Source organism: Phragmites australis, chromosome 9, assembly GCF_958298935.1.
Source record: "Phragmites australis chromosome 9, lpPhrAust1.1, whole genome shotgun sequence".
Lineage (NCBI taxonomy): Eukaryota > Viridiplantae > Streptophyta > Magnoliopsida > Poales > Poaceae > Phragmites > Phragmites australis.
In genome coordinates, this window is record NC_084929.1 from 29530017 (window position 1) to 29553580 (window position 23564).

At 44.3% G+C, this 23564-nt stretch overlaps 1 protein-coding gene and 1 pseudogene across 2 annotated transcripts; one reads left to right on the top strand and one right to left on the bottom strand.

Annotated features, from left to right (window-relative positions):
* Positions 1-2890: 2890 nt before the first annotated feature.
* LOC133929057 (ammonium transporter 2 member 1) lies at positions 2891-6307 on the top strand. Of its 2 annotated transcripts, XM_062375647.1 has the most exons (4): positions 2891-3807; positions 3996-4049; positions 4447-4732; positions 5456-6307. In XM_062375647.1, the coding sequence occupies exons 1-4, from the start codon at positions 3184-3186 to the stop codon at positions 6004-6006; spliced, it is 1515 nt and encodes a 504-aa protein (XP_062231631.1). In that variant the 5' UTR covers positions 2891-3183; the 3' UTR covers positions 6007-6307. The 2 variants fall into 2 exon arrangements, with proteins under 2 accessions (XP_062231631.1, XP_062231632.1); XM_062375648.1 differs by lacking the exon at positions 3996-4049 and having other exon boundaries at positions 2900-3807; positions 5456-6303.
* A 2285-nt stretch (positions 6308-8592) lies between these two features.
* LOC133929832 (uncharacterized) lies at positions 8593-9294 on the bottom strand (annotated as a pseudogene).
* Between the last annotated feature and the right edge of the window lie 14270 nt (positions 9295-23564).

Genomic DNA, 23564 nt, shown 5'->3' on the forward strand with positions numbered 1-23564 from the left:
TTTCGACGTTTCCCGTTGACTCAGAAGGAATTTGGACCTCAAACCAACGCCATTGGTTTCCTTATGAAATTATCTTTCCAACCATATGTGAATCGTCGAAAATGGAGTCCGGATGCGTCCTGGGCGTCCGTTTTATTGCTCGCTGGTCCTGGAGGCCGAGGCTGATTCGGACTCGAGTTGTACTGGACCTCCTGCTGTTGTTGGACGTCCTAGCTGCTCCTCCACGCCTCCAAGCCTTCCTCTATGTGTTTCCTTGTCCTCTCCATGATTCCTAAACAACACATAATCATTAGGTAGTAATCTATTCTCAAAATTATATAAAGAGTTGCTTAGGAACGAGCTCACCTCTAAATTTAATTGTCGTGCGCGAGCTCTTGTGATTGGACCTTGAAAGTTCAATGGAGGATCATTGTATGTATCCGAGGGAGTGATGTCCTCATCACACCTAGGCTATAGCTCTCGGACGGCATCTGCTCAACGCCCTTGAGCCACCTAGGCCTCAAGTACATTGAGCAACAAGCCACCAAGGCAAGGTCTCACCACAAGCCTCTCTTCCAATCACTTGCCATCGTCTTCACTTCGGAGCTTGAGTCACCAAGGTAAGGGTCTTTGCGTCCCTGTACATATTTTTTGCCGTCACTCCACACTATGTTAGATGGTCAACAAGCTTGAGCCACCAAGGAATAAGATGCCGGCGAGTCACAAGACTCCAAGGTGCCGACGTACCACTTGTTACATGCTAGGATCACTCTTTGGTCCATTTTCTAAGCAGTAACACCTAACAACAACTCTCTCTAGGCCTATAGCACTAATCACTCCTTAATTATGTGCTTAATTGCCTTGGATGATCTTTTTAAGCACTTTGATGGTTTGGATGCTCAAGTGTCTATGAGCTTCTCTGGACTTCAGCACACTCAAATGGTCGAGTGGAGGTATTTATAGTCTCAATCCCACGCACTAGTCGTTGCTCCAATGGTCACAAAAGATTGTGAACATCGGATGATTTAACGTTAACAACAGAACAAACACTGAACCATTTGGTGTGTACATCAGTACAAAACTAGCCATTGGAACCCTACTCAAACACATTGTGAATACAGATATTCTGGTGTAACCTTAAACTCTATCAATGGACTATCCAGTGTGTATACTTTAGCCAACGAGCTATTTCTTCTATACTATTCATTGTCCAACGTGTAGATCTTCAGGACACTGGACCACCCGGTGTGTACAATCACGCCAAACTAACCGTTGAGATCTTCTACTGGAAAATGCTTCGCTGCAACCATCCAACATGTACACATTTGAGCATCGAACCATCCTGCATGTAGATCTTCTATCTTCAACAGTTCTCTGGAGAAATACTCCGATGTGTATATCGTCTCTGAGCATCGAACCATCTGGTGTGTATAAATCCATATACTAAAAAATACACATCTCATGCAAAACACTCTGGTGTGCACAACACCTTAACAACGGATCATCTAGTGAGTTTATCATTTTTCTTCTGAAAATTGCACTTCTCCTGAAAAATACTCTGGTGTTCATACCACTCTAACATCAGACTATCCGATGTATTGTTTTTGAAAAGCTTCTTTTGAGTTTGGAACATTCCGATGTATACAATAATCTGAGCACCAGATCATCTGGTAAGTGCAATTTTATCTGAACTCACCTAGTTCAATCCTTCTTGAGTTCAGTTTTGGTGGTTTTTTTATGTATAGCATGTATAATATCATAAAATCTACTAAAGTATATACTTAATAAGCATATTAGTCATATTAATTATATTATCATTAGTCATCAAAATTACATACAAACCTCGAAGGCCATGCTCGCTGCAATTCCGAATGATTCCATTCCATTAGTGGTACTATATTGTTGCTTACATTCTGATCGGGGGACATGATTTTAAGATGATCAGGCATTGTGAGGGCATTTCAGTTTGTATTTTAGAATAGAGGGAGTAATAGAAGACTGGCAGGAGTAGATGTACGAGTGAAACAAAATACTTTTACCAGCTCACCGTGTCGTGTTGGACTGCCCTACATACTTTGACGCTCTTCTTAGTTACCTAACATAAACCTGGCGATGTATAAACTCTTTCCAAGAAACTGCCTTTTCCACAGCGGCCGTATACTTGTCCACTGCCCAATAATGTAGATCAACGCAATCCGGCCATGGTGTGGACGTCAGTGTGTACCAATTGTTGTCCGTTGCGACTCGACATGGGGAACCGGCAAATTATGAGAAGTCTGCAATCTCCATCTTCGTCTGCCGCATATCCACTTCCGCGTAACCGTGTATGGTGAGGCACCGTTATATATTTCAGTATCTTCCATTCTCCAAGTGCCTGCCATTTTTCTTAAAGTCATGATTGGCCTCATCTTTTCCATTAAACTTTTTTCCCCTCCACGCAAAAAAAAAAAAAAACGTTCACATCACAACCCACAAGACGTACAAGTTTTATTTAGCGGGAGGAACCGGCGAAGTCGGATATAAGTACATGGTGATATTCTGCTTAACTACTGTTCACCTGAGATATATTGGCTAGTAAACCAGGTACAATTCTCGCGTCCAGTGGATGTCCTTATCTCTAGTCGAGATTTTATACCCGCTGTTCATTTTTAAAAATAAGTACTGTTTATATTCTTTCGGCCAAGCCAAATAAGGTCTGACTTTGGGATCTCCTCAACTAACACCCATGGAATTGACAGAGTGGGCATATACTAAAAAATTCAATTCGTGAAACGACTCGGTGCTTCTCTGCTTCAGAACAAACTAAGACGTCACATCTAGATTCTAGAGGGAGAAGGGAAAGATAAGAGATCCCGTAAATTTTAGGATAGAAAAGTGCACTGCGCAACACGCCACATCCCATGGGCCATTCGTGGCAGTCGACTTGACCTTCGTGGCTGGTGCTCTTCCTCTCGCAGTCTAATTGGCTGCTTCGTGCACCTCACGAGCTCCCCTCGGAGCCTGTACAATTATGGTCCACTTGGTTAACCTGCATAGTTAATCACAAATCAAGCGGTACATGAAGCCACGAACCAGTTAATCACTCATACAAAGTCCCAGTTGCGTCCTATTAAAAACGCGCGCGCGCTCCCCTCGTCGCCCAAGGAGCCAACACCCAGTTCGCGTCTCCGGCGGCACGCACAGGCGTACTGCCAACGACGCGAGATGGCGGCGTCCAGCGCGTACGCGGCGAACCTCCCGGCGGTGCCGGAGTGGCTGAATAAGGGCGACAACGCGTGGCAGCTGACGGCGGCGACGTTCGTGGGCATCCAGTCCATGCCGGGGCTGGTGGTGCTGTACGGCAGCATCGTGAAGAAGAAGTGGGCCGTGAACTCGGCGTTCATGGCGCTCTACGCGTACGCGTCGTCGCTACTGGTGTGGGTGCTGGTGGGGTTCCGCATGGCGTTCGGGGAGCGCCTGCTGCCGTTCTGGGGCAAGGCCGGGGTGGCGCTCTCCCAGGGATACCTCGTCCGCCGCGCGTCGCTCTCGGCCACGGCGCACGGCGACACGCCGCGCACGCAACCCTTCTACCCGGAGGCGACGCTGGTGCTGTTCCAGTTCGAGTTCGCCGCCATCACGCTGGTGCTGCTCGCCGGCTCCGTGCTGGGCCGCATGAACATCAAGGCGTGGATGGCCTTCACGCCGCTGTGGCTGCTCTTCTCCTACACGGTCGGCGCCTTCAGCCTCTGGGGCGGCGGGTTCCTCTACCACTGGGGCGTCATCGACTACTCCGGCGGATACGTCATCCACCTCTCCTCCGGCGTCGCCGGCTTCACCGCCGCCTACTGGGTACGTGCGTTCCGCTAGCTCTCATTTCTTTATGGTCTCACGTCTTCGCCGGAATGGTGACGTCACTCGGTTCCGAGCGGCCGGCGAGGTCACTGTTCCGGCTGCTCGGGTTTGGCTAACGTGTTAGGTAGGTCCGTATGTGTAGATTATATTAGTTTGACCCTGCAGCCAGTGTGGATTCCTCGCAGGGACGCTACTGTGGGAACGCACGGGTGCGGACTGCATCACAGATTCACAATAAAGTCAGTACTCAGTAGCGTGTCTAGATTCAAAGTCATCTTGGAAAATATTCATGAGTCCCGTTGCAGTTCTTTTTTTCTCAATCACATGATATGAATATATTTGCTGATACCTGGACCCCAAAAAGGTTAAGATCTTTACCTCAAGGAACATGTGAACACAAGTTGGATGGAGACTCTGTCACTTGCTTCGGCTGTTGGGTGGTAGCGACGGTTCATAGCCGCCAACGGACGTTGCAGTACACGTGGCATAGCCCATTCAATTAGGTCTCATCGTCGTGTCATTTTGCAACGAAGGACGCAGCCGAAAGAAAGAGTCAATTTCACCTATACTAGAGCGAGGCTCCAAAATTAAGTATCCTATGGGTGCTAACGACTGCTAATTACGTACGGGTGACAGGTGGGCCCGAGGCTGAAGAGCGACCGGGAGCGGTTCTCCCCGAACAACATTCTGCTTATGATCGCCGGCGGCGGACTGCTGTGGATGGGCTGGGCCGGGTTCAACGGCGGTGCCCCGTACTCCGCCAACATCACCGCGTCGATGGCCGTGCTCAACACTAATGTCTCCGCCGCCACGAGCCTCCTCACCTGGACTTGCCTCGACGTCATCTTCTTCAAAAAGCCATCAGTCATCGGCGCCGTGCAGGGCATGATGACGGGGCTCGTTTGCATCACACCCGGCGCAGGTGATTTAACCGGTTCAATTCGTCCTTCCTTCGTTTCATTACGTTTGTTCATGGTCTCAGAAAAAATCGTTTCAAAATATTTATCCATTTAGAAACTTATTGTGATGTTTCCACTATTTACCCCTAATTAAATACTTTGAAATAGAGAAAAAAATGTATCATGTCATTTAATAGGGGTATGGATGATCATTTTTTTTTTATCGATTTTCTCTTATAATTAATACTTCCTTAACCAGTGCACACAGTAGGCTATGCAAAACAGAGCAAGTAGCAAGTACGGTCAATTCTTCTGTACGTTTGAGGTTTCCATGTGTTGCATACAACGCTAAGATTCTAGCTACTGATCAGGCTCGACCGTGTGGGTTGTTGGGGCACTCGACGTTTGTCTGTATCAGTTTTCAACGTCATCAGAAATTCAGAATGGATGACAAAAACTAGTAGATAGTCAAAAGAGGACGGTGGAAAACAAGCAATAGGTAACCAATCACGGCAAGGCTCGTACGACAACGAATCCGGCTCACGACGTTACAAGATTTTTCGAGCGCGATTGCAACGTCTTCGTATCAAAGAGCCACGTTCTTGGCGCCTTGTAAGCTAGGCATGTCAATCGTTAATTAGCTGACGTAAACATGGCTGTGAAATTGCCGAGTAGTCAACCGTTTTGTAGTTTTCACTTCGCCTTTTGTGAAATCTGATTTGACAAGTTTTGGTTTCCATGCGCAGGGCTGGTGCAGACATGGGCGGCAGTGATCATGGGCATCTTCGCGGGCAGCATCCCGTGGTTCACCATGATGATCCTGCACAAGAAGTCGGCGCTGCTCATGAAGGTGGACGACACGCTCGCCGTATTCCACACCCACGCCGTCGCAGGCCTCCTCGGCGGCATCCTCACGGGGCTTCTGGCCACGCCGGAGCTCATGGAAATCGAGTCCCCCGTGCCGGGCCTCCGCGGTACGTTCTACGGCGGCGGGATCAAACAGCTGGGCAAGCAGCTGGCCGGCGCGGCGTTCGTGGTGGCCTGGAACGTCGTGGTCACGTCGCTCATCCTGCTCGCCATCAGCCTGGTCGTGCCGCTACGGATGCCCGACGACCAGCTCATGATTGGCGATGACGCCGCGCACGGGGAGGAGGCTTACGCGCTTTGGGGCGACGGGGAGAAGTTCGACGCCACGCGGCACGACACGGCGAGGGTCGGTGGCGGCATGGAGAGGGAAGGATCGGCGGAGCAGCAGCTCGCCGGCATGGGAGCCAGGGGCGTCACCATCCAGCTGTAGGCGGGCGAACGCGCGGGAGGACAGAGGTTTTTTTAGCCTTTTTGTTAAGAAAATATAAGTGTTTGGGCCGAAAGTACCGCGTTTCATCCGTATTTGGTCCGTCGTGGGCAGTGTTCGTCACCATTGTGTATATTCTGGATCAAACGGACCGCACGCATTGCCCACGGGGCAGTTTTGGGGTTACTCGCGTACCGATTTTAGGCCTTCAACAGGTCGCGTGTAATACTGTGTACCAAGTTTGGGTCGAGCCCAAAATGGATCGCACTGAAAATATCCCCGCGCGAGTTTGGGTTAAAGACCAAAATGGATTGCATCAATAATGAAGCCTACAATTTGAAGCCCACAATTATTGGCCTGATACGAACCGAGCCTCCTATAGGTTGCACGGTTAGTGTGGTCCACGGCCCACATAAATTTGGCCAGCATCGCTGCCGCCGCCGCCTTCTTCGTTGTCTCCTCTGATGAGACGCCCTCATCCTGTCCTCCTCACTCTCCCTCGCTAACACAACTTCACAACTTTGCGAAAGCTATCACCATGACACTACCTCCTTCACTAACCCAGCTTTGTCGGAGCTGTCATCCCTCACTAACCCAGCTACGTCACGACTGTCATCGTGATGCCACACCCAACTGATGGTGCTTCACCTCCCACATCTAGCAGTATCCCCGTCGCCTCACCCTTGCGTCTTCCACCACCACTGACTGACCTTCCCTGGCCTCCTCTACAGCTAAAGCTCTCCCAAACCCTAACCTATACTAAGCTCTCCCATACTCTAACCTAACACCGCTCCCAAACTCTAACCTAATCCCGTAGCCCTGGACCCTAACAGAACCTCGCTACCCTAGCCTTGCCAGAGACGATGATCTCATTTAAAGTGACATCACTAGAGAGGAGCCCGTGTCAACCCTAAACAGTAACTATGGCGGCGCACTCAAGAATAAGAAGACACAAGATGACAAGAGGAAGAAGAAGCAATCGTGTCTGTTGCTACCTATAGAAATCGCCGATACACTCGAGAGGAAGAAGACACAAGATTGCGAGGAACAAGAAAATGACAAGAGGAAGGAAGAAGTAATCGTGTCCGTTGCTACCTAAAGGAATCGGCGATACGAACGTGCATCCCTAAACTGTCGGTCCAGCACACCTGAACCCTGCATCCATCAGCCATCAGCAGTAGGAGGCCATCACCGTGCATCCATGTCGCGAGCCATGTTGCCCCCGCCAGTTGTTCATCACTTTCCCCGACACCTGCGGTTCATCCATCAGCCATCAGCAGTAGGAGGCCATCACCGTGCATCCATGTCGCGAGCCATGTTGCCCCCGCCAGTTGTTCATCACTTTCCCCGACACCTGCCTATGTATGCACCTACTTGACACGGCAACCCCGATTGACGCCCGTGACCTCAGCCCTCTAGAGGCTCGTCAAGGTGTTGTTCACATCCGTCGCGCTCGAAGAAGAGGTGCCCGTTCAAGATGGAACAATTTTGAAGTGGCAATAGCAACTAACAAGTGGAGAACCAAGCGCAACTCGATTGGTAAGTCCTCTTAATGTGGAGGCTACTCGTCCGGGCTCAATCATGTGGTGCGCACCGGGGCTTGCCCCCAAAACATTCTTTCGGACAGGCTTGAGCGTATATGGATCACAATAGGAGGATGATGCTCATGTTGCTAGCAGATCCTAAGGCTTCTACTGAATCTCTTCTGTAGACGTGTATGAATATATATTGTAGGTCTAATATATGTCTTAGGATATGTATAGGGTGTACGTTTAGATATGCATTCAGATACAATAGCTTGTACCTCAGTGTCAAACTTTAAAAAACAACTTAGTCAAACCCTGCAAAGATATCACGTGATTCACGCCACAAGCACAACAAAGTTCCATTTTATTAGATCAAAATTACAAGGTTACCATACTTATACAAGGCAAACCAATATTGCTCGGAACTATCCAACCATGGCGAGTACACTATGAGCTTAGCTTACCAGTCGCAATTTTTGGATTTTTTGGAAACCAATTTCCATATCCTCTTTTGGAAAGTGTGGGCACCACATATAGACACATAGGGATGGCCAGAGTCTACGCTGTGTTTTGGGTTAGCATGCTCTGAAGACCAGGCGCCACCTTTTCGTGGAGAGTAGTTTCACTAAGCGCATTTGGCAAGACTCGACGTATTGGGTGGGGCTTTTGGATATTACGCCAGCATGTTAGCCCACAACCTTCTGAGTCCACCAATAATGGTCGGTAATGGCTAGCGGTCTAAACACCTCTAAAAGAGGTCTCAAATCTGTTATCATTTTGGTTTATTGGGAGATATAAACAGAGCGTAACACCAAAATGTTTTGCCAAACCGAACTAGTTGTTGGAGGTATCTCCGAGAAGATCACGAACAGGCTGCTTTTTAGATATTTGTTAGTGCACAGCATGTCGGTCGCCTTATTTCATGATATTAGCTTCTTTTGCCTTTTCATATTTTTTCTTATTTGGGTCAATTAACCCTGTAAAATTTTACCCGTGGGACTCACTCTTATTAAGGTTCGTTTAAAAAAAAATGTCAGAAAACCATGGTACATGGCTTGACTCCTTAGAACACAGCCACCAGCTCGGCTTCTCCTAGCACGTGCCCCTCGATGGTCTCCATGTGCTTATCCTTCGTAACCTGCAATTACGCACAGATTAAGCAACACTCAGCACGCCAAGAAAATTACATTACGCCTCTAATTTTGCAGCAGCCATTAGAACATTTTTACACGCTTGCGTACCTTTTGCCAAGGTGCACCTCGTCGTCAAGCGCGTAGAGCTTGAACTGGATGCGGTGGCCGCGGGAGGGCGGGATGGGCCCGTGCCACCCGGGCTGTTTCCAGTCGTTGATGCCCTCCTGCAATCCGCCGTACTCGCGGCCGGCGCCGGAGAACCTCTCGGGGAGCCCCTTGGTCGTGGCTGCGATGTTTGCGACCCAGTGCGTCCACGGCACGAAGCGGAGTACGGATTCCCACTTAATTTTTCGTTTAGCGGATTATAAATCGTTTTACTGTAGCTACAGACGCTCGATAGCTAGCAGGCTTTGCTCAAATCTGGACTGGATCCGCCCCTATGGGGCCGTCCTAGTCGGGCGCGTCGATGTCCTGCACCACCAGCGTCAACGACCGCGTCCCCTCGGGGACGCCGTACCATTCCAGTCTCCAGCGGCGGCGATATGTTCTTCTTGGCACGCTGCCCCTCCAGCGTGCACTGCCGCGTGCGCCGCGATCGGGTGCGACACCAGCCTCAGGCTCTCCTGCGTCATCTCGTCCTGTTCTGTTCGTGCCGGTTGATGCCCCGCCTCGTGTGCGGTTCCTTCCTTTCGCCGGGTGTCCTAGCTAGCTGGTTCTTGCGAGCTTATGACGGCGACGAGCGTGTTGCACATGGGGGTTTAATAGAAGAGGTGGGTGGCGCTCGGCCGACGCGTGCGCGGCGGCGAGGAGGGTACGTGGAGTCGGCGCGGGAGCCGTGTCGTGTTTTCCGGACGTGCCGCGGGACCGGCCGTGAGAAGATTTGAGACGCTTACAGGTACATCGATTAGCACTAGTGAAACTGGTATATGTGGTTTCATTGTGTGTCATGTTCTGCCCAGAGTCTGCAGATGTTTCGAGTCTCGACGTTCGCGCCGTTGCCTTTTCGGACGGAGGAAGGAAACTCTGGAAAGCCATGCAGGATTTGAATTTGTCCTCCTGTCCTCAAATTTCTACCTGGGCCGTACCGTATTCGTACTTCTTCTGGTGAACCAGTTCAAATTACAGCTCGGCTTGTTACACGCGGAGCGTGGGCACAAACATTTCGAGAGGGCCGCCCCGGTGTCTACATAAGTGGGCTAGGTTGGGATTGCCTGCGCCGATCTGTGACCGGTTTAGCATCTATACATGGCCACCCGAGAGGTACCCTCAAATCGGTCAGATGAGTCGCAGGACGTTTTAAAAACCGTTCGAACGGTGGTCATGTCCACAACTGATACAATAAAAAAAGATCTCATATCAATATATTTTGACTTTCGTTAAAAGACAATTAATATACTACTTCAAAACTCAAATATATTGTTCAAAGAAATCACGAGCATGTTATTACAAAACATTAAAATGTATATCTTACAAATTGTTGGAAAAGTTTTTTCTTTAAGTATAGTCCTTCCGTATAAGGGGTTGCTAGCGTTCGAACGGGACGTACGAGCACTTTTCGTGCCGTTGGATCAAGAGATAGTGGATATCTAAATCTAACAAAAACAATCCTACCGCAACATATGTACATGTTTCCTGCAACATGGACTCTATGCGGAACTTGGTAGAAGCTTGGACGTGAATGCCACGCGGCATTGTGGGGCCCGTCGCCTAACGGATGGAACTGTAGCGGGTGGTACGTGTGGGCCATGGAGATCATGAACACGGTGTTGCACGAGGGTGTCCATCGGTGCGAATGGCACGGTCGGCTCTAGTAGTGAGTGGTGGCGTGAGTCCAAGTAGAGGGGGCATGGTGTTTGGAAATATATTGGCTACGTTATGTCATGTAAATCCTACGTATTTTGTTTTTTGCGCGAACGAAAGTTGTGAGCTTGTTACAGCTCTCTATAGTAGAACTAGTTAGTTCAGCTTCTCATCTTTCTCTCATACATTACATGCATATGGAAATAGAAGCATATATTGCAATGCATTAGGATTAGATGCCTTTGATCATGAGTACATACACATACACCTCACATACACATACTCATACCTACCACTTGCATTCCTCCTATCTGTGAGATTCTTGCCTTGGAGTTGTAGCCAAAGAAAATGTGATACAATCATTCTCATGATCGTCATTATGGTATATCACCAAAACTTTTCTATTTGCACTAGAGCCAGTCACATAGGTATCTAATACATACTGCTCGATAGTGCACATTCTTTTAGGCTGTAGGATAACATAAGCTAATGGATCCAATCCAATAGGTATCTAATACCAATTGCATATATTTATATCACTTCTCCATTCAATTCAAATGATGTATCCATGCCAAAGTACATGCTCGAAATTATGATGGTACAAATACACTCAGTGCTCGGGTAATAGGTCAACTATCAACAGTAGAGATCCATTGGGCTGGACACATTGTAAATCACACATAACTCAGAAACTAATTTTCTAATCTAAGCAATTTCCAATACGACCTCAAAAGCAGTGATGTACTTAGCAATAGTTGTAGAATAGGAAACAACTCTTGAATGGAACATTTCTAGCTCACCGTTCTATCATTTACATAAAATCATATTCCACACCATGATTCTTTATTGGTTTGGAATCTAGCATCGATGTAACCATTTACAACAACCTTTTCTTTCCTCCAAAAATCATGGTCACATAATCGTTCTTATCCAATGCTTCAGGATAATTTTTCCTGATGACTATCAACATGACTTGGGATTGATATCAAGATTTTCGTGCTCATCAAGTGTCACAACATGCTGAGTCTCGCAAAGATTGATGCTATATGATATTGGCAAGAAACCTTACTTGGAATCTTGCATATTGAACTATTTCAATACCTTGTCAATGTGCGTTCTTCTACTTAATCTCATTAGCCTTTTTCTGGGCATTTTATTCAGGATATCATGCTCATCAGGTGTCATCACACACTGATTCTCGCAAGTGCCAATACTTTGGCATCCTTTTATCTATCTCTATAGGTATTTATGCCCTATTTATATTGTTTTTCTCACAACTTCATCTTGAAACTATTTCTCAATGAAGATTTGAGAAACTTAATGCATTGGATTGTCATCCTGATCAATAATATGTCATATATATTTATAAGATCAAAAACACAAATGTGCTCTCACTAGCCTTGTTGTAAACACATGGATCTTACTCACACTTGATGTAGTCAAACTCCTTTGACTATCTCAACAAAGTGAAAATTCCAACTCTGATATACTTGTCTCAATCCACAAATGGACTATCGAAGCTTACATAGCTTCCTAGCATATTTTAGGATCATCAAAATTATTAAGTTGTATCACATACATGCCTTAACTTAGGTTTCCATAAAGGAAAGCCATTTTGAAGTCTATTTTCCATATCACAATATGCAGCCATTGCTAGGATGATCCCGATAGGCTTTTAGATTATGACGGGCAATATGTTTCATCATGATCAACTCTTCGAATTACCATGAAACTTCTCAACACCAATCGTGCTATACAGGTGCGAACATTTCCATCAGTGTCTACCCATTTTCCTTCAAGCTCATTTACACTTAATAGTTTTTTACACCATTGGGTGGATCGGACAAGTTCCAAACTTGGTTTTCTTGCTTGGATTCTAATTCGAATCTCAAGCCATCTCTCATAGTCTGATCCCACCATTGCTTCCGTATAGTACTTGAGCTCATTATTGTCCAACAATAATATATCGCGCTGCTCCGTGGTTAGAAACATAAACCTCTTAGGTGCACGACTAACCCTTTTCGACTGACGTGGGACCGATGTCTCTACAACATGTTCTGCAGCATCCAATTGTTGTTCAGTAGGAGTTAAAACAGTTTCTGATGGTTCCTAAATCTCTTTGAGTTGCACCATACTTGTGGGGAACTGTCCAAATTGTATTCTAATTAACCATTAGAGTGATTATTTACACAATCACGATCATATGATTAACAAAAATCCAATTTCGGTAGTCCCAGTATGTGTTTTATGCCTAAGATCGGTGCGCATACGTCTTTACAACATGATTCACCATATCAAGACATAATAAAGAGCGAGTAATAAAATTAGATTACAAATCTTTAAGTGATTCCAATTCACAATAATTTATATAATGGACACTAGGAGGATAAAAGACAGTTTCATCTCCTAGTGGGTTAGAGTCACTATGCAGCAGGAAAAACACATGAACGACAAAAGATGGGTAGTGCTAGGTGCCCATAAGCACCACCCCAAAAGATATCTCCCGAGTAGGTAGCACTACTCTTGTTCATCGTCAACGTCGACAGGCATGAAGTAGCCGAACACTAACTCTTCCTCACCTGAAAAGCAAAGCAGCGTGAGTACGAAGGTACTCGGAAGACTTAATCCATAATGGGTACTTAATAATAACTCAACTCCAAAGAGAATGTATTTGAGGATACGTAGCAAGGAATCAACCATAAAGATTAAATGAATTTCATATGCAAAGCAGAATTTGACTTAAAGTGTGAGCATTTACACCTAACCATAAGCAACCTTATATCATGTGATCATTGACATAACACATCTATCATTGGAACTATCTCAACTCGTCATCAACATCACCATCCATTCGCAACATACCATGACAACGTCCTAATATCAAAACTCTACGATTGATGCAAATGGATAGAAACATGCTCATAACTGAGAGCGCGATAATTTGAATTGATTTTACACCCTGCAAGGGTACATCTTTACCCATAGGACACAAGGATCATTCGGCTTGTACTGCTCGCTAAAGTACACACAAGGGGGTACTCGTGACAACCTTTTTCAATTGAATCCTGACCGTTTGAACATGCACCTATAGGTGCGGAGGACCATTAGTGCTACTCTTGAAGCACCATAGATACGCCTAAAGGTGTGGAGGTAGCTAGAACTACTTCTCGACCAAACTAGATACCTTTACAAGCCTATTATGCTCATAACACATTTATGATGTTACCTCTACAAACCTATTACACCCACGACATCATAGACCAATAAGCCAAAAGGTCACAACTACAAAGGGTATTTAGCTTATCTTACCATTATCTCGACAAGTGGTAAATACGGAAAGTGCTAGAGCAAACTGTAACAACGGACGGTGCTTAATCGATGCAAGCGGTCTATGACATCCGGGTTCCTCCCCGTACCTATCCCTAGCACCGCCCACATCTCGTCTCATCCTCACAACTCATACATCCCAACATCATCTTTGTTTTTGTGAACAAATAAATAAACCCTAAGCTCACGAATGATAGTCAAACCACCGTCTTTTACCGATGATCTAAGCCTTCTAAGCACATTGTGTTCATTTTACGTTTAACAAACACATAACGACAACCCGGGTTACAAAGGATCAAGAGATAACCAATGCCAGGGTAATACGATGCAACAATTAGGATCTACCCATAAAAACCCGACATCAACTAGCTAACATGCATAACTTACGTAAAGCATAAATTATTAATTTAGACATCATATGATCCAAAGTAATAGGTAGAGTATGCTTAGATGTCTTGCTACTCAGCTTTACAATTAACAACTACAAAGTCTTGATCACCCCCGCGCATGCCCATGTCACGCTCCGGTCCTTCGATCTCTAAGAAAGAGCGCATGCAATGCGATGAACGTGAATGGGGTGCAAATATGTATGATACATGATGCATAACAATTAGAATGTAGCATAACAACAAGCTAAAAGTACAAAAATACGTGAACGAACGACGAAGTCTAAGATCTAAACAACTTAGGAACTTCTAATTGAAAGTCAGAAGTTCCAGGTTGAACTCAAAACTTCCGGTGAACCTTCGGATGGGTTCCTTGGGTTGCAACTTTTTTATTGACTCGAAACTTTCGGGTTGAGGTTGGAACTTCTGGGTTGGGCCAGAACATCCAGTCTAACTTTCGGGTAGGGCTCTCTATTAAAGGTAACTCGGATTAATCCGAAACTTCCAGGCTAAGGTCGGAACTTCCGGATGAACGGAACCTCCAGGCATTCCTACGAACAGGGTTCTTGGATAATCATGACTCGGCTTAACTCGGAACTTTCAGGCTATACCCGAAACTTCCAGGTGGTGGTTCTCGGGTTGTTCTAAAATAAGATTACCCAAAACTTTCGGGTTCCTACCGAGAAGAGTTCTGCGACGTTTTTTTTCAATCGATTCAACTTGCATGTTGAAATCCAATCACCTTAACATGCATAAGCACTAAAGCATTGGTTCCAAACTTAATTTACTCACTCCGCAAACATGAATCATTAGCTCAACTCATCCAAACTTTTCACACTAGCTCTATAACCTCAAGAACGAATATGGTGCTTTGCCACTTCAAGAACACATCTCCTAAACGTGAGTCCAACCAAACCAAATGCGCATTCTCACCAAGGGGACCTGAAGGACTTACCCAAGGTCTTGTGGAGGTTGGTGGCCATCAGTGAAGGAGGAAAAACCGGAAAAAAATCTTGGAGAAAGGAAGACAAGGTGCTGCTGAAATTTCAGAACAGAGAGGTGAGGAAAATAATTTGCAAATCCATGAAATCTCCATGCATGAAAGAAAGAATTGGATGGATGAAGAGCTAAAGAGGTGGGGAACACGGTAGTGTAACATGCATACCTCAATTTCATCTCTTGAGGTGGGATTTTACGTGGAGAGTGGAGAGTTTAAGTGAGGGAGAGGAGAGAGCAGCGGCTCCTTTGTGCTACTCGGTTTAGGAGTGAGAGGGAGCTTGCGAGGGAGAGAGTAAGCTGAGGGAGAGGGGTGGGCCTACTGCTTTGCAGCCAAGTAGGAGAGGGAGGGTGAGGTGTGGGGCCAGCTAGTGGGTCCTATATGCTAGAGAGACAAGCCCAAATTCAGTTGTGAAAAATAAAATCTATGAGACTATGCGCAGTGATTACAACAAGATGAACCCATTTTAAATGGATTCACTCACCGCACCTATGCGGGACTTAAACTAAATGAAAACTCCAGCGTCTGGTATTTTCAAAATACTTAGCAATTATTAATCCAACATTAGAATAACAAGCACTCCTTAAATACTTAACAATTAAACATGATGCTCATGATGCATGATTATGCTTAATGATATGTTTATGGATTTGGGATGTGACAGTGCTCTCACTAATTTTCTTTAAGAGAAACTCTTTCTCTAGAAAAACACCATTCCTGAATATAAACACTTTGCCTTTTTTCTGGTTATAGAAATAATATCCTTTGATTTCCTGAGAATACCCCATAAAGAAGCACTTCTTGATTTGGGAGTGAGCTTATCAGACGTCAAACGTTTTACATAGGCTTCACAACCTTAGATCTTAAGGAAAGACAACATGGGACACTTTCGGCCTATATCTCATATGGTGTCTCCTCCATAAACTTAGATGTAACCCTATATAACATGAAAACAATAATTTCTAGAGCGTATCCTAGAAAGACAATAAAAATCAAATCGGCTCATCATACACCGAACAATGTCCAACAAAGTATGTTCCGTCCGTTTAGACATCCATTTCATGGAGGCATGTCGTCAACTATGAAACAATTCCACATTGCTTTACATGACCATCAAATCATGGCTCAAGTATTCATCTCCACGATCCAATGGCTGGAACGTAATTATTTTGCCTGAATAATTTTGTACCTCATTCTGAAACTCTTTGAACTTTTTGAATGATTCAGATTTGTATCGAGAGCAACTTTTAGCTATAGAGCTCCTCATCCTGCATATATTTGTATGTACAAGAGCTAATAACTCTCTCACCCTTTCTCCTACATCGGTGAAAAGCAATTTAGTCCTCTTGCCAAGTAAACAAGATTCACATATGTCACATGATTCAAAATCAAATGAATCTTGAAGACCATCTCTATAGGCTTCTCCATGTGTCTCTTATTCGTATGACACAAGAAACAATACCAAATAAAAGGCGGCCAATCAATGTTATAGATTTACATATCAACAAAATCCATTTGCCAATAGATCATGACTGAACCAAGTTGCTAGAAAGCTAAACAATATTTGTCCATAATCCTCTACTTCCAAAGCATATTTTATGGGCATAGTCAAGTTAAGATTAGAATAACAATTATTCCATTCAAAACTTCAAAGGTAATAATGAAGCTACAATGCCAATTGACCAACACAACAACCATTTGCTATATTACCGATGCATATATCAACTTCATATTTTGCGAAAAACTCCAATTTGATTCTAATATCAACTACCCAAGAGTTACAAAATAAAATGACAAGATCCAATTCTATATCATTGGCATCTAGGTCTAGAAGTCATACTTCATTTCCTTTTATCGAGAACTTACAAGTATTACTAGTTTCCCTTTGAACTATCATTGTATGACTATGGCTTTTTAAGTGTTGTGCCCCACTTTCTGAACATATACATAAGTGAGGCTTTCATGATCAAGTATCGTTTAGCCAAGCTTAGTTCTCCACAAAACAATATGTCCTTCAATCATATTGAAGTCATATTCAATGTGAGGCAATAGCCATAAAGTGAGTGATCATGTCATTTATTATAAACTCTATGAGTTACAAGATAGCATCTTTTAGCTAGTTCATCAGGACAGGAACCTCTATAATACATCCTTTGCATCATTGAGTGAGAATAATTCTCAGCTCAATTTCATATCAATCGTTACAATTTAATCCCAAATTGTAAGAAGAACTACTTCCAAAATCTACAACAAAAAATATATGCAATGCTTCAACACCATATTTGTGTGTATCATCCAATAAACAATTTATCAGAAGATACTCCCACTGTATGTTTTGAAACCGTTTCCCTCTAACGCCATACAATGGGACAAGATCCATATTCAACTATGGCTCTAGTGAGCTTTGGCATCACTGCTAGAAACCTATGTGACATAGGTAAGAAGCATATTACTAATCACGTCTCTATGTGACTCTTGTTTGTTGGGTGGCATCCAATGCCCCGATGCCCAACATCGTGTCCTAAGCCCAAAATCGTATTGATAACTTGTTAAGTAAATCAATAATATGTGTATAGATGTTCGATATCCACCCTAACTGGTTATGATAAATAATGTCACATTGCTTTAGCAGACATACCAAACAATGATCAAAACCTATGTAGGTGTAACTATTGGAAGGACATCAATTACTTTTAATTTTTCTAAGGAAAGCTATTCTATTATAGTAATCATATCCATCACATATAAAATATGAAGGAATAATATGACAGGAACATAGATAAACATCACAGACAATTATATTAACTATGACATAGTATAGCCCCTTCACATAGTGATCTACATCGCCATGGTCCTGTCATCTAGGTCATCATGCTCTAAGTCTCCATGATAATGTGCTAGTCTATTAAACCTAATAGCACTAGACGAATTACATGAGAAAAAGAAGCATCACAAGTTGGCACGCATGCCGTTATACAATAACACGACAACCTTTGGCTGCAATTAATCATGACACACATGGTATGAAAATTACACACATGCATCACATACATAATAAGGCTATATCAGTCACAACATTCTCTGTAAAAACAAGTTAAACATAGAAACGAATTTTAATGTCGTGATATCAACATGTTATTATAAAGATCTATGTGTGTACGCTACGCAACGGTGGTCCCGCTGGCCAGTTAGCCTGCGAGTGGGGGTCGAGGGGGTAACCGCCCCCTGTGGGTTTCAAGGCAGCACCTTGAAAATCTCTCAAAAGTACATAGATTATATCTATGAAATCGCTATGAAAATCTCATCGAATTGATCATATCAAGTTGATTCTGAGTAATTCAAAATGCCTCATTTTTCACTAGATCAATCATATTGATCATCGCGTGAGGTTTTTCAGAAATGACGACAATACACACAACCTCAATTTGCTATTCTTCCAAACATATAGCAACACGTGCTGTTAGCCCCAATGGTGATTTCAGCCGGTAGGAGCAACTCGCACACACGACCATGGGGGAGATCGAGCTGATTTTTTTGGTTGTGTGATTCCATCGACTCACACCTCATTCCGATCCAAATTTTACCAAACCATGCATCAATCAATCCATCACATGAACTGATCACAAGAACAATAATAGATCGTATCTATTGCTACCACATATCATCTATATGTGACCGATCTAGATAAAAAAAATGCACATGTAGGCTCTGATACCACTGTTGAGGAATAGGTTGGCTATGCTAGCCTAAAAACAAAATTTGTCTACCACATTCACCCAGGAAACATGCAAGTAGAGATCATAGATCGTTCCACTTGACACGCAGTGCAACAGAAGAAGAATTGGAGTAGACTGGTCCAACGTCGTGCATGTCAAACTCCTCGAGTAGCTTCTCGATCAGATTCGCGACCAGCCTGGCGCAGGTGGTCACGCTCCTCGACCAGCTCCAAGCAGGTGGTCAAGCTCCTCGACCAGTTCTGACCATGGGCACTATGTCCTTGATCAACTTCACAACCACGTAGAGGAAGTAGTCGATCACGTCAACCACCTCATCAACCACAAACAAGAAGCCTTGATCACGTCCTCGATCGCGATGAAAAAGTAGTCAAGCCCGTCCTAGTGTCCTTGTCACCGATCAGCACTGCAGCAATCGCAGCAGTGCCTCCATGGAATCCACACGTACAGGGATGAAACGTCGTACCCTAGTGTGCTAGTACCATGCACCCGACTAGGGTTTTGCAGGGAGTTAGGGAAGAGATAATGGCCAGGGTTTTGGTGGTGAAATCAACTCTTATGCCAATGACCCTGCCTCCTCTTATATAGAGTACGTTAATGGGCTTTTAATCTCATTAAAGTCCATCATGACTCTAAACCCTAATGGATATTCAATTATAGTAAATCTCATTCGCAAATCCATTCTGCATACGTGATCGTCTCTAGGGCATATCACCAACACATGGTGGTTGAGCATAAAGTAGGTTTTAATATGATTTATTAAGTGTGATACCCAGTTAAAAGCATTTGACTAAACAACTGAAGCTTTAAGTCATAATTAAAGGTTTTGGCTCCAAAGAAGCTATCATAGTTCCCATCTCTTAATCTATTGGACACACAATACCAACAAGACTATGACTTATAGCTGGTGTTCTCCAAAATGTAGGCACATAGCCTACACACTTACCCATCAAGAATTACTCACCTCAAGTCTAACCAAAGTGTGGCCAAGGTTTTGTATGTCTATTACCACAGACATGTCTATTCAAATAGATTAACACTCTGCGAAGGTGTACAATTTTACTCACATGATATGCTCAACCTCCAACTGTTGCAAGTGGTGGAGCGGACATAACAAGTCTCAACACTTAACCCTTGACACCAGGTTTCCACCTATGGGACATCCTAGGGGCTTCTAACTTCCATTTCATTACATGTCATTATAGTCTCTAGCCAGACCTTATTTAAGCACCATATATAGGTCACATGAGTATTCTCTTGGTCTCCTGTTGCTCTCAGCCCTCCAGGTGGTTCTCCGATTAGGTCATAAATGTTAGATCCAACCCTTTACAATAATTATGGACATGTGGTTACACAAGGGTGGCTTAGCATGATAGGTCAATAATTTGGTCCACACACAACTGGGGCAAGCATCTTCAATAGCAACGAATGCCACAAAGGCCGACTTGCTCCCAAAAGGCATCCTCCTTCGAGGACTACCTTACCCACCCCACCATCATAGGTTCTCATAGGTTTCAGAACACCATCCCCATACACACACACCATCAAGCACCACATCATATTCCACACATTTGCAAAAGCATGGTAGAGAACATATTTTGATCAAATGTAGACATCTCCGAAGAGAGAAGTAGCCATCATAAGCATACTAGTTAATAAGGTATCATCCAACATTGTTATAACTAATGATGGAAGTAATCTATAGCTATCATAGAACATGGTAAATAAGTACTCAAAGCATTGCATAGCAAGATAGGTCATAACTACTATATGCATTTGAGTTAAAGCTAGTATAAGGCATGCAAGAGGATTTCATGTTTTAGGTTTGATGTTTTAAATTAAGAAACATAGGTTGAACATAATCAAGGAAGTAGGACTTGCCTTCCTCAAAGTCCTCATGTCCTTCCTCGTAGTCTAGGTCTTTGGGTTCCTTCGCAAACTCTCTTCTTCTATAAAGTGCAATTAACAACAACAAAAAGTGTTGCTTAAACTAAGGAAGAACCAATTTAACTCCAAATGAAAAACCAAATGAACCCTAACAACTTTCAAACTAAGAAAGTGGGAGATCATAATTTTAGATGAATTTAGGCAAAAGAATTGCTGAAATTGGAATTAGAATGGTGAAGTTTGGCTCTGGAATATTGACTTGGGAATTAAATCAGGAAAATGAAAGGGGGAGAAACATTCCAAGAGTATAATTTGGATTTAATATAATTTGGAAAAAGGAAAAAAAGATGTTGGACTAACAAGGGGGCAGGTAAATGGGTCAAGTCAAGGTTGACCATGTCAACAAATATTTGACTCGGTCAATGGGAGGTCTGACTGACAGGTGGGTCTGGTTGACTAGCCAAGTCAACGATCACCTTGAAAGATGGAAGGGAGGATGGGAAGGCTATACCGAAGATCAAAGGGTAAGAAGGATGACAGGTGGTGAAGGATATGTACGGTGGTAATTATCAATCCTTCAAGGAAGCTTGAAGGTCTACAAAGCCTATCCTACATAATCTCTCCAGCTTATATTGCAATTAGGGAGGGGGTGATTGAATAGGAGACCTTAGAATTAAAGTACTGAATATTGTAAAGAATAATTAATATTAAATTATAGAAAGTGAATGATAGCATGATTAATATTAGACTTGTAACTTTTATAAAAGATAGGGCAGAGGACACAACAATGCTATGAGCTAATGGTGCACATAGTCAGGAATTTACCTAGAGAAATAAATAACAATAAAGAATATTTTAAAGTATACATTTGCTTCATCAATTAGACGGTACACCCTAAATCCTTGTGCTACTGGCGTCTTGTGTCTCTTTTAGACAAGTGCAATCATCCTTTGGTGCTATACATGATTAGAGTCATATACCCTATTAAAGTATTAAATCCCAGAATAATGTCTTATGCTTCATGATTATACTGTTCTCCCCTGCAGGAGTGCTTTCCCATGCCAAGGTTGTCTCTATCATTGAGTTTTGTACATAGATGTGTCGTCTACACAGTCGGTTCCTTATTAGCACCATAATTAAGTAACAAAAAGTATATGCATTCAAGGGCGGACACAGACTAAAATTATAGGAGGGGCTGCTCCTCCAGGCTCCAGACTTGATAGTCGTCCGCCGGATTTGTTCGCCGGTGCCGCTTAGGCTCAGCGGGGGCTGGCCGTCTTGGAGCCTTGGGGTGCTGGAGGGGGAGCGCTCAACTGCTCAAGTGCGCCGGCCATGTAGGGGGGGCTCGAGCCCCCCCTGCTGCCCCGTTGAATCCGCCCCTATATGCATTCGTATGGATTGATGGACTAGTGGAAATCAAATCGGTGTAGAGGTTTGTTTTATAAACGGTTTTGTTATTTGCCTAACAAAGATGAAAGTCTATCAAGTTATTATCAGCATGCAACAAGATCAGATCATGGTGTTACCTTTTAATAAAAGGGACAAGGGAAAAGAAAGTGTAGTTTTCAAGTGAATGAAATTTTGTTACCTTCGGTCATTCGTTGGTTTTGAATCATTGGGCAATGTAACTTTAAGCTACGCGGTTGTACTTTTAGGTGATTGAGAGATAAGTGTTTTTCATGCATTAAGCTGAAAAAAATCAAATTACGTCACTGCATAGCATGAGGCATGAGCAGCCAACATACAACATTGCTAGACCATATCATTCGACGATCACTTGACAACGATATCAACTATCCTCAGTAGGCGCTGCAGGAGTGGACTGATGTGAGTATGTGCACGCCTACGCGAGTTGTACCGATGCTTTTAAAAAAAAATCACTATATACCAGAACTCGGCTAAAAGCTGCAACAGGCCCTCACCACTTTCGGCCTTATGTTTGTTGTGCATGAACAAGTTTTATCCGGTATCTTTGATAGATCAGCCGTAGGTCCGCTGGTCCATCTCATCACCTGCCTTCCTCCCGGCGTACTTCAGACCAGAGCTACTCAACGATTCCATCACCGTGCAACAGTGGTCACACGATCACTTTAGCATCAGACATGCACTCACCGTTGCATCTTTTGATCGTTTACCTGATCAAGATCAATGCACCTCTCACCTCCTCGTCACCTGCACCGCTGCACGCACCTTCCAGTGGGCACATCAACTGGACCTCATCATGGTAAGCAGCTGCAGGACAGCCCACCAGCTAAGGACCGATGCATCCAGTCGCACAGCACTTTCTCGTACGGTTCGCATGCCAGTTGCCAATGCGCATCTGTAGGTAATAGTTGCTATTTGCAGACAGTACATCAAGTAGATTGCAGCCACGAGGAAAACTGTACGAGAAGGACGATGGATCAGGGGCCGGGTAGTGCGATGCTGGCCAGGATATGGCACTTTGGCCCTGCTGGAACTGGAGCGAACGCTGCTTTCCTCCTCTCTTCTCCACACAGCCTGATCGCACTTTGCCGGATGCAGTCTAGGCAGTCCCATACGCGCCTTTCCTCTCGCACGAACGACCACCCGACCCGGCCTAAAAAAGCTATAAGCTACACTCCTCCCGACTGAACACTGCACACTCGGATATACACTAGATAAAGCATGGAAAGCGGCGTCTCATCTTGCCTCGCCGGCGCAGGATATTTTTCACAAGCCATAGTGCCTGTGCCTCGGGCGATTAGACACACGGTTCGCGGTTTTTAACGAGAAACTAAGATCAAATGTAA

Coding starts and splice junctions, on each gene's coding strand:
- LOC133929057 (XM_062375647.1), top strand. CDS start 3,184: ATGGCGGCGTCCAGCGCGTACGCGGCGAACCTCCCGGCGGTGCCGGAG. Junction 4,050..4,446: donor CATCACAGATTCACAATAAA/GTCAGTACTCAG, acceptor TACGGGTGACAG/GTGGGCCCGAGGCTGAAGAG. Junction 4,733..5,455: donor TTGCATCACACCCGGCGCAG/GTGATTTAACCG, acceptor TTCCATGCGCAG/GGCTGGTGCAGACATGGGCG.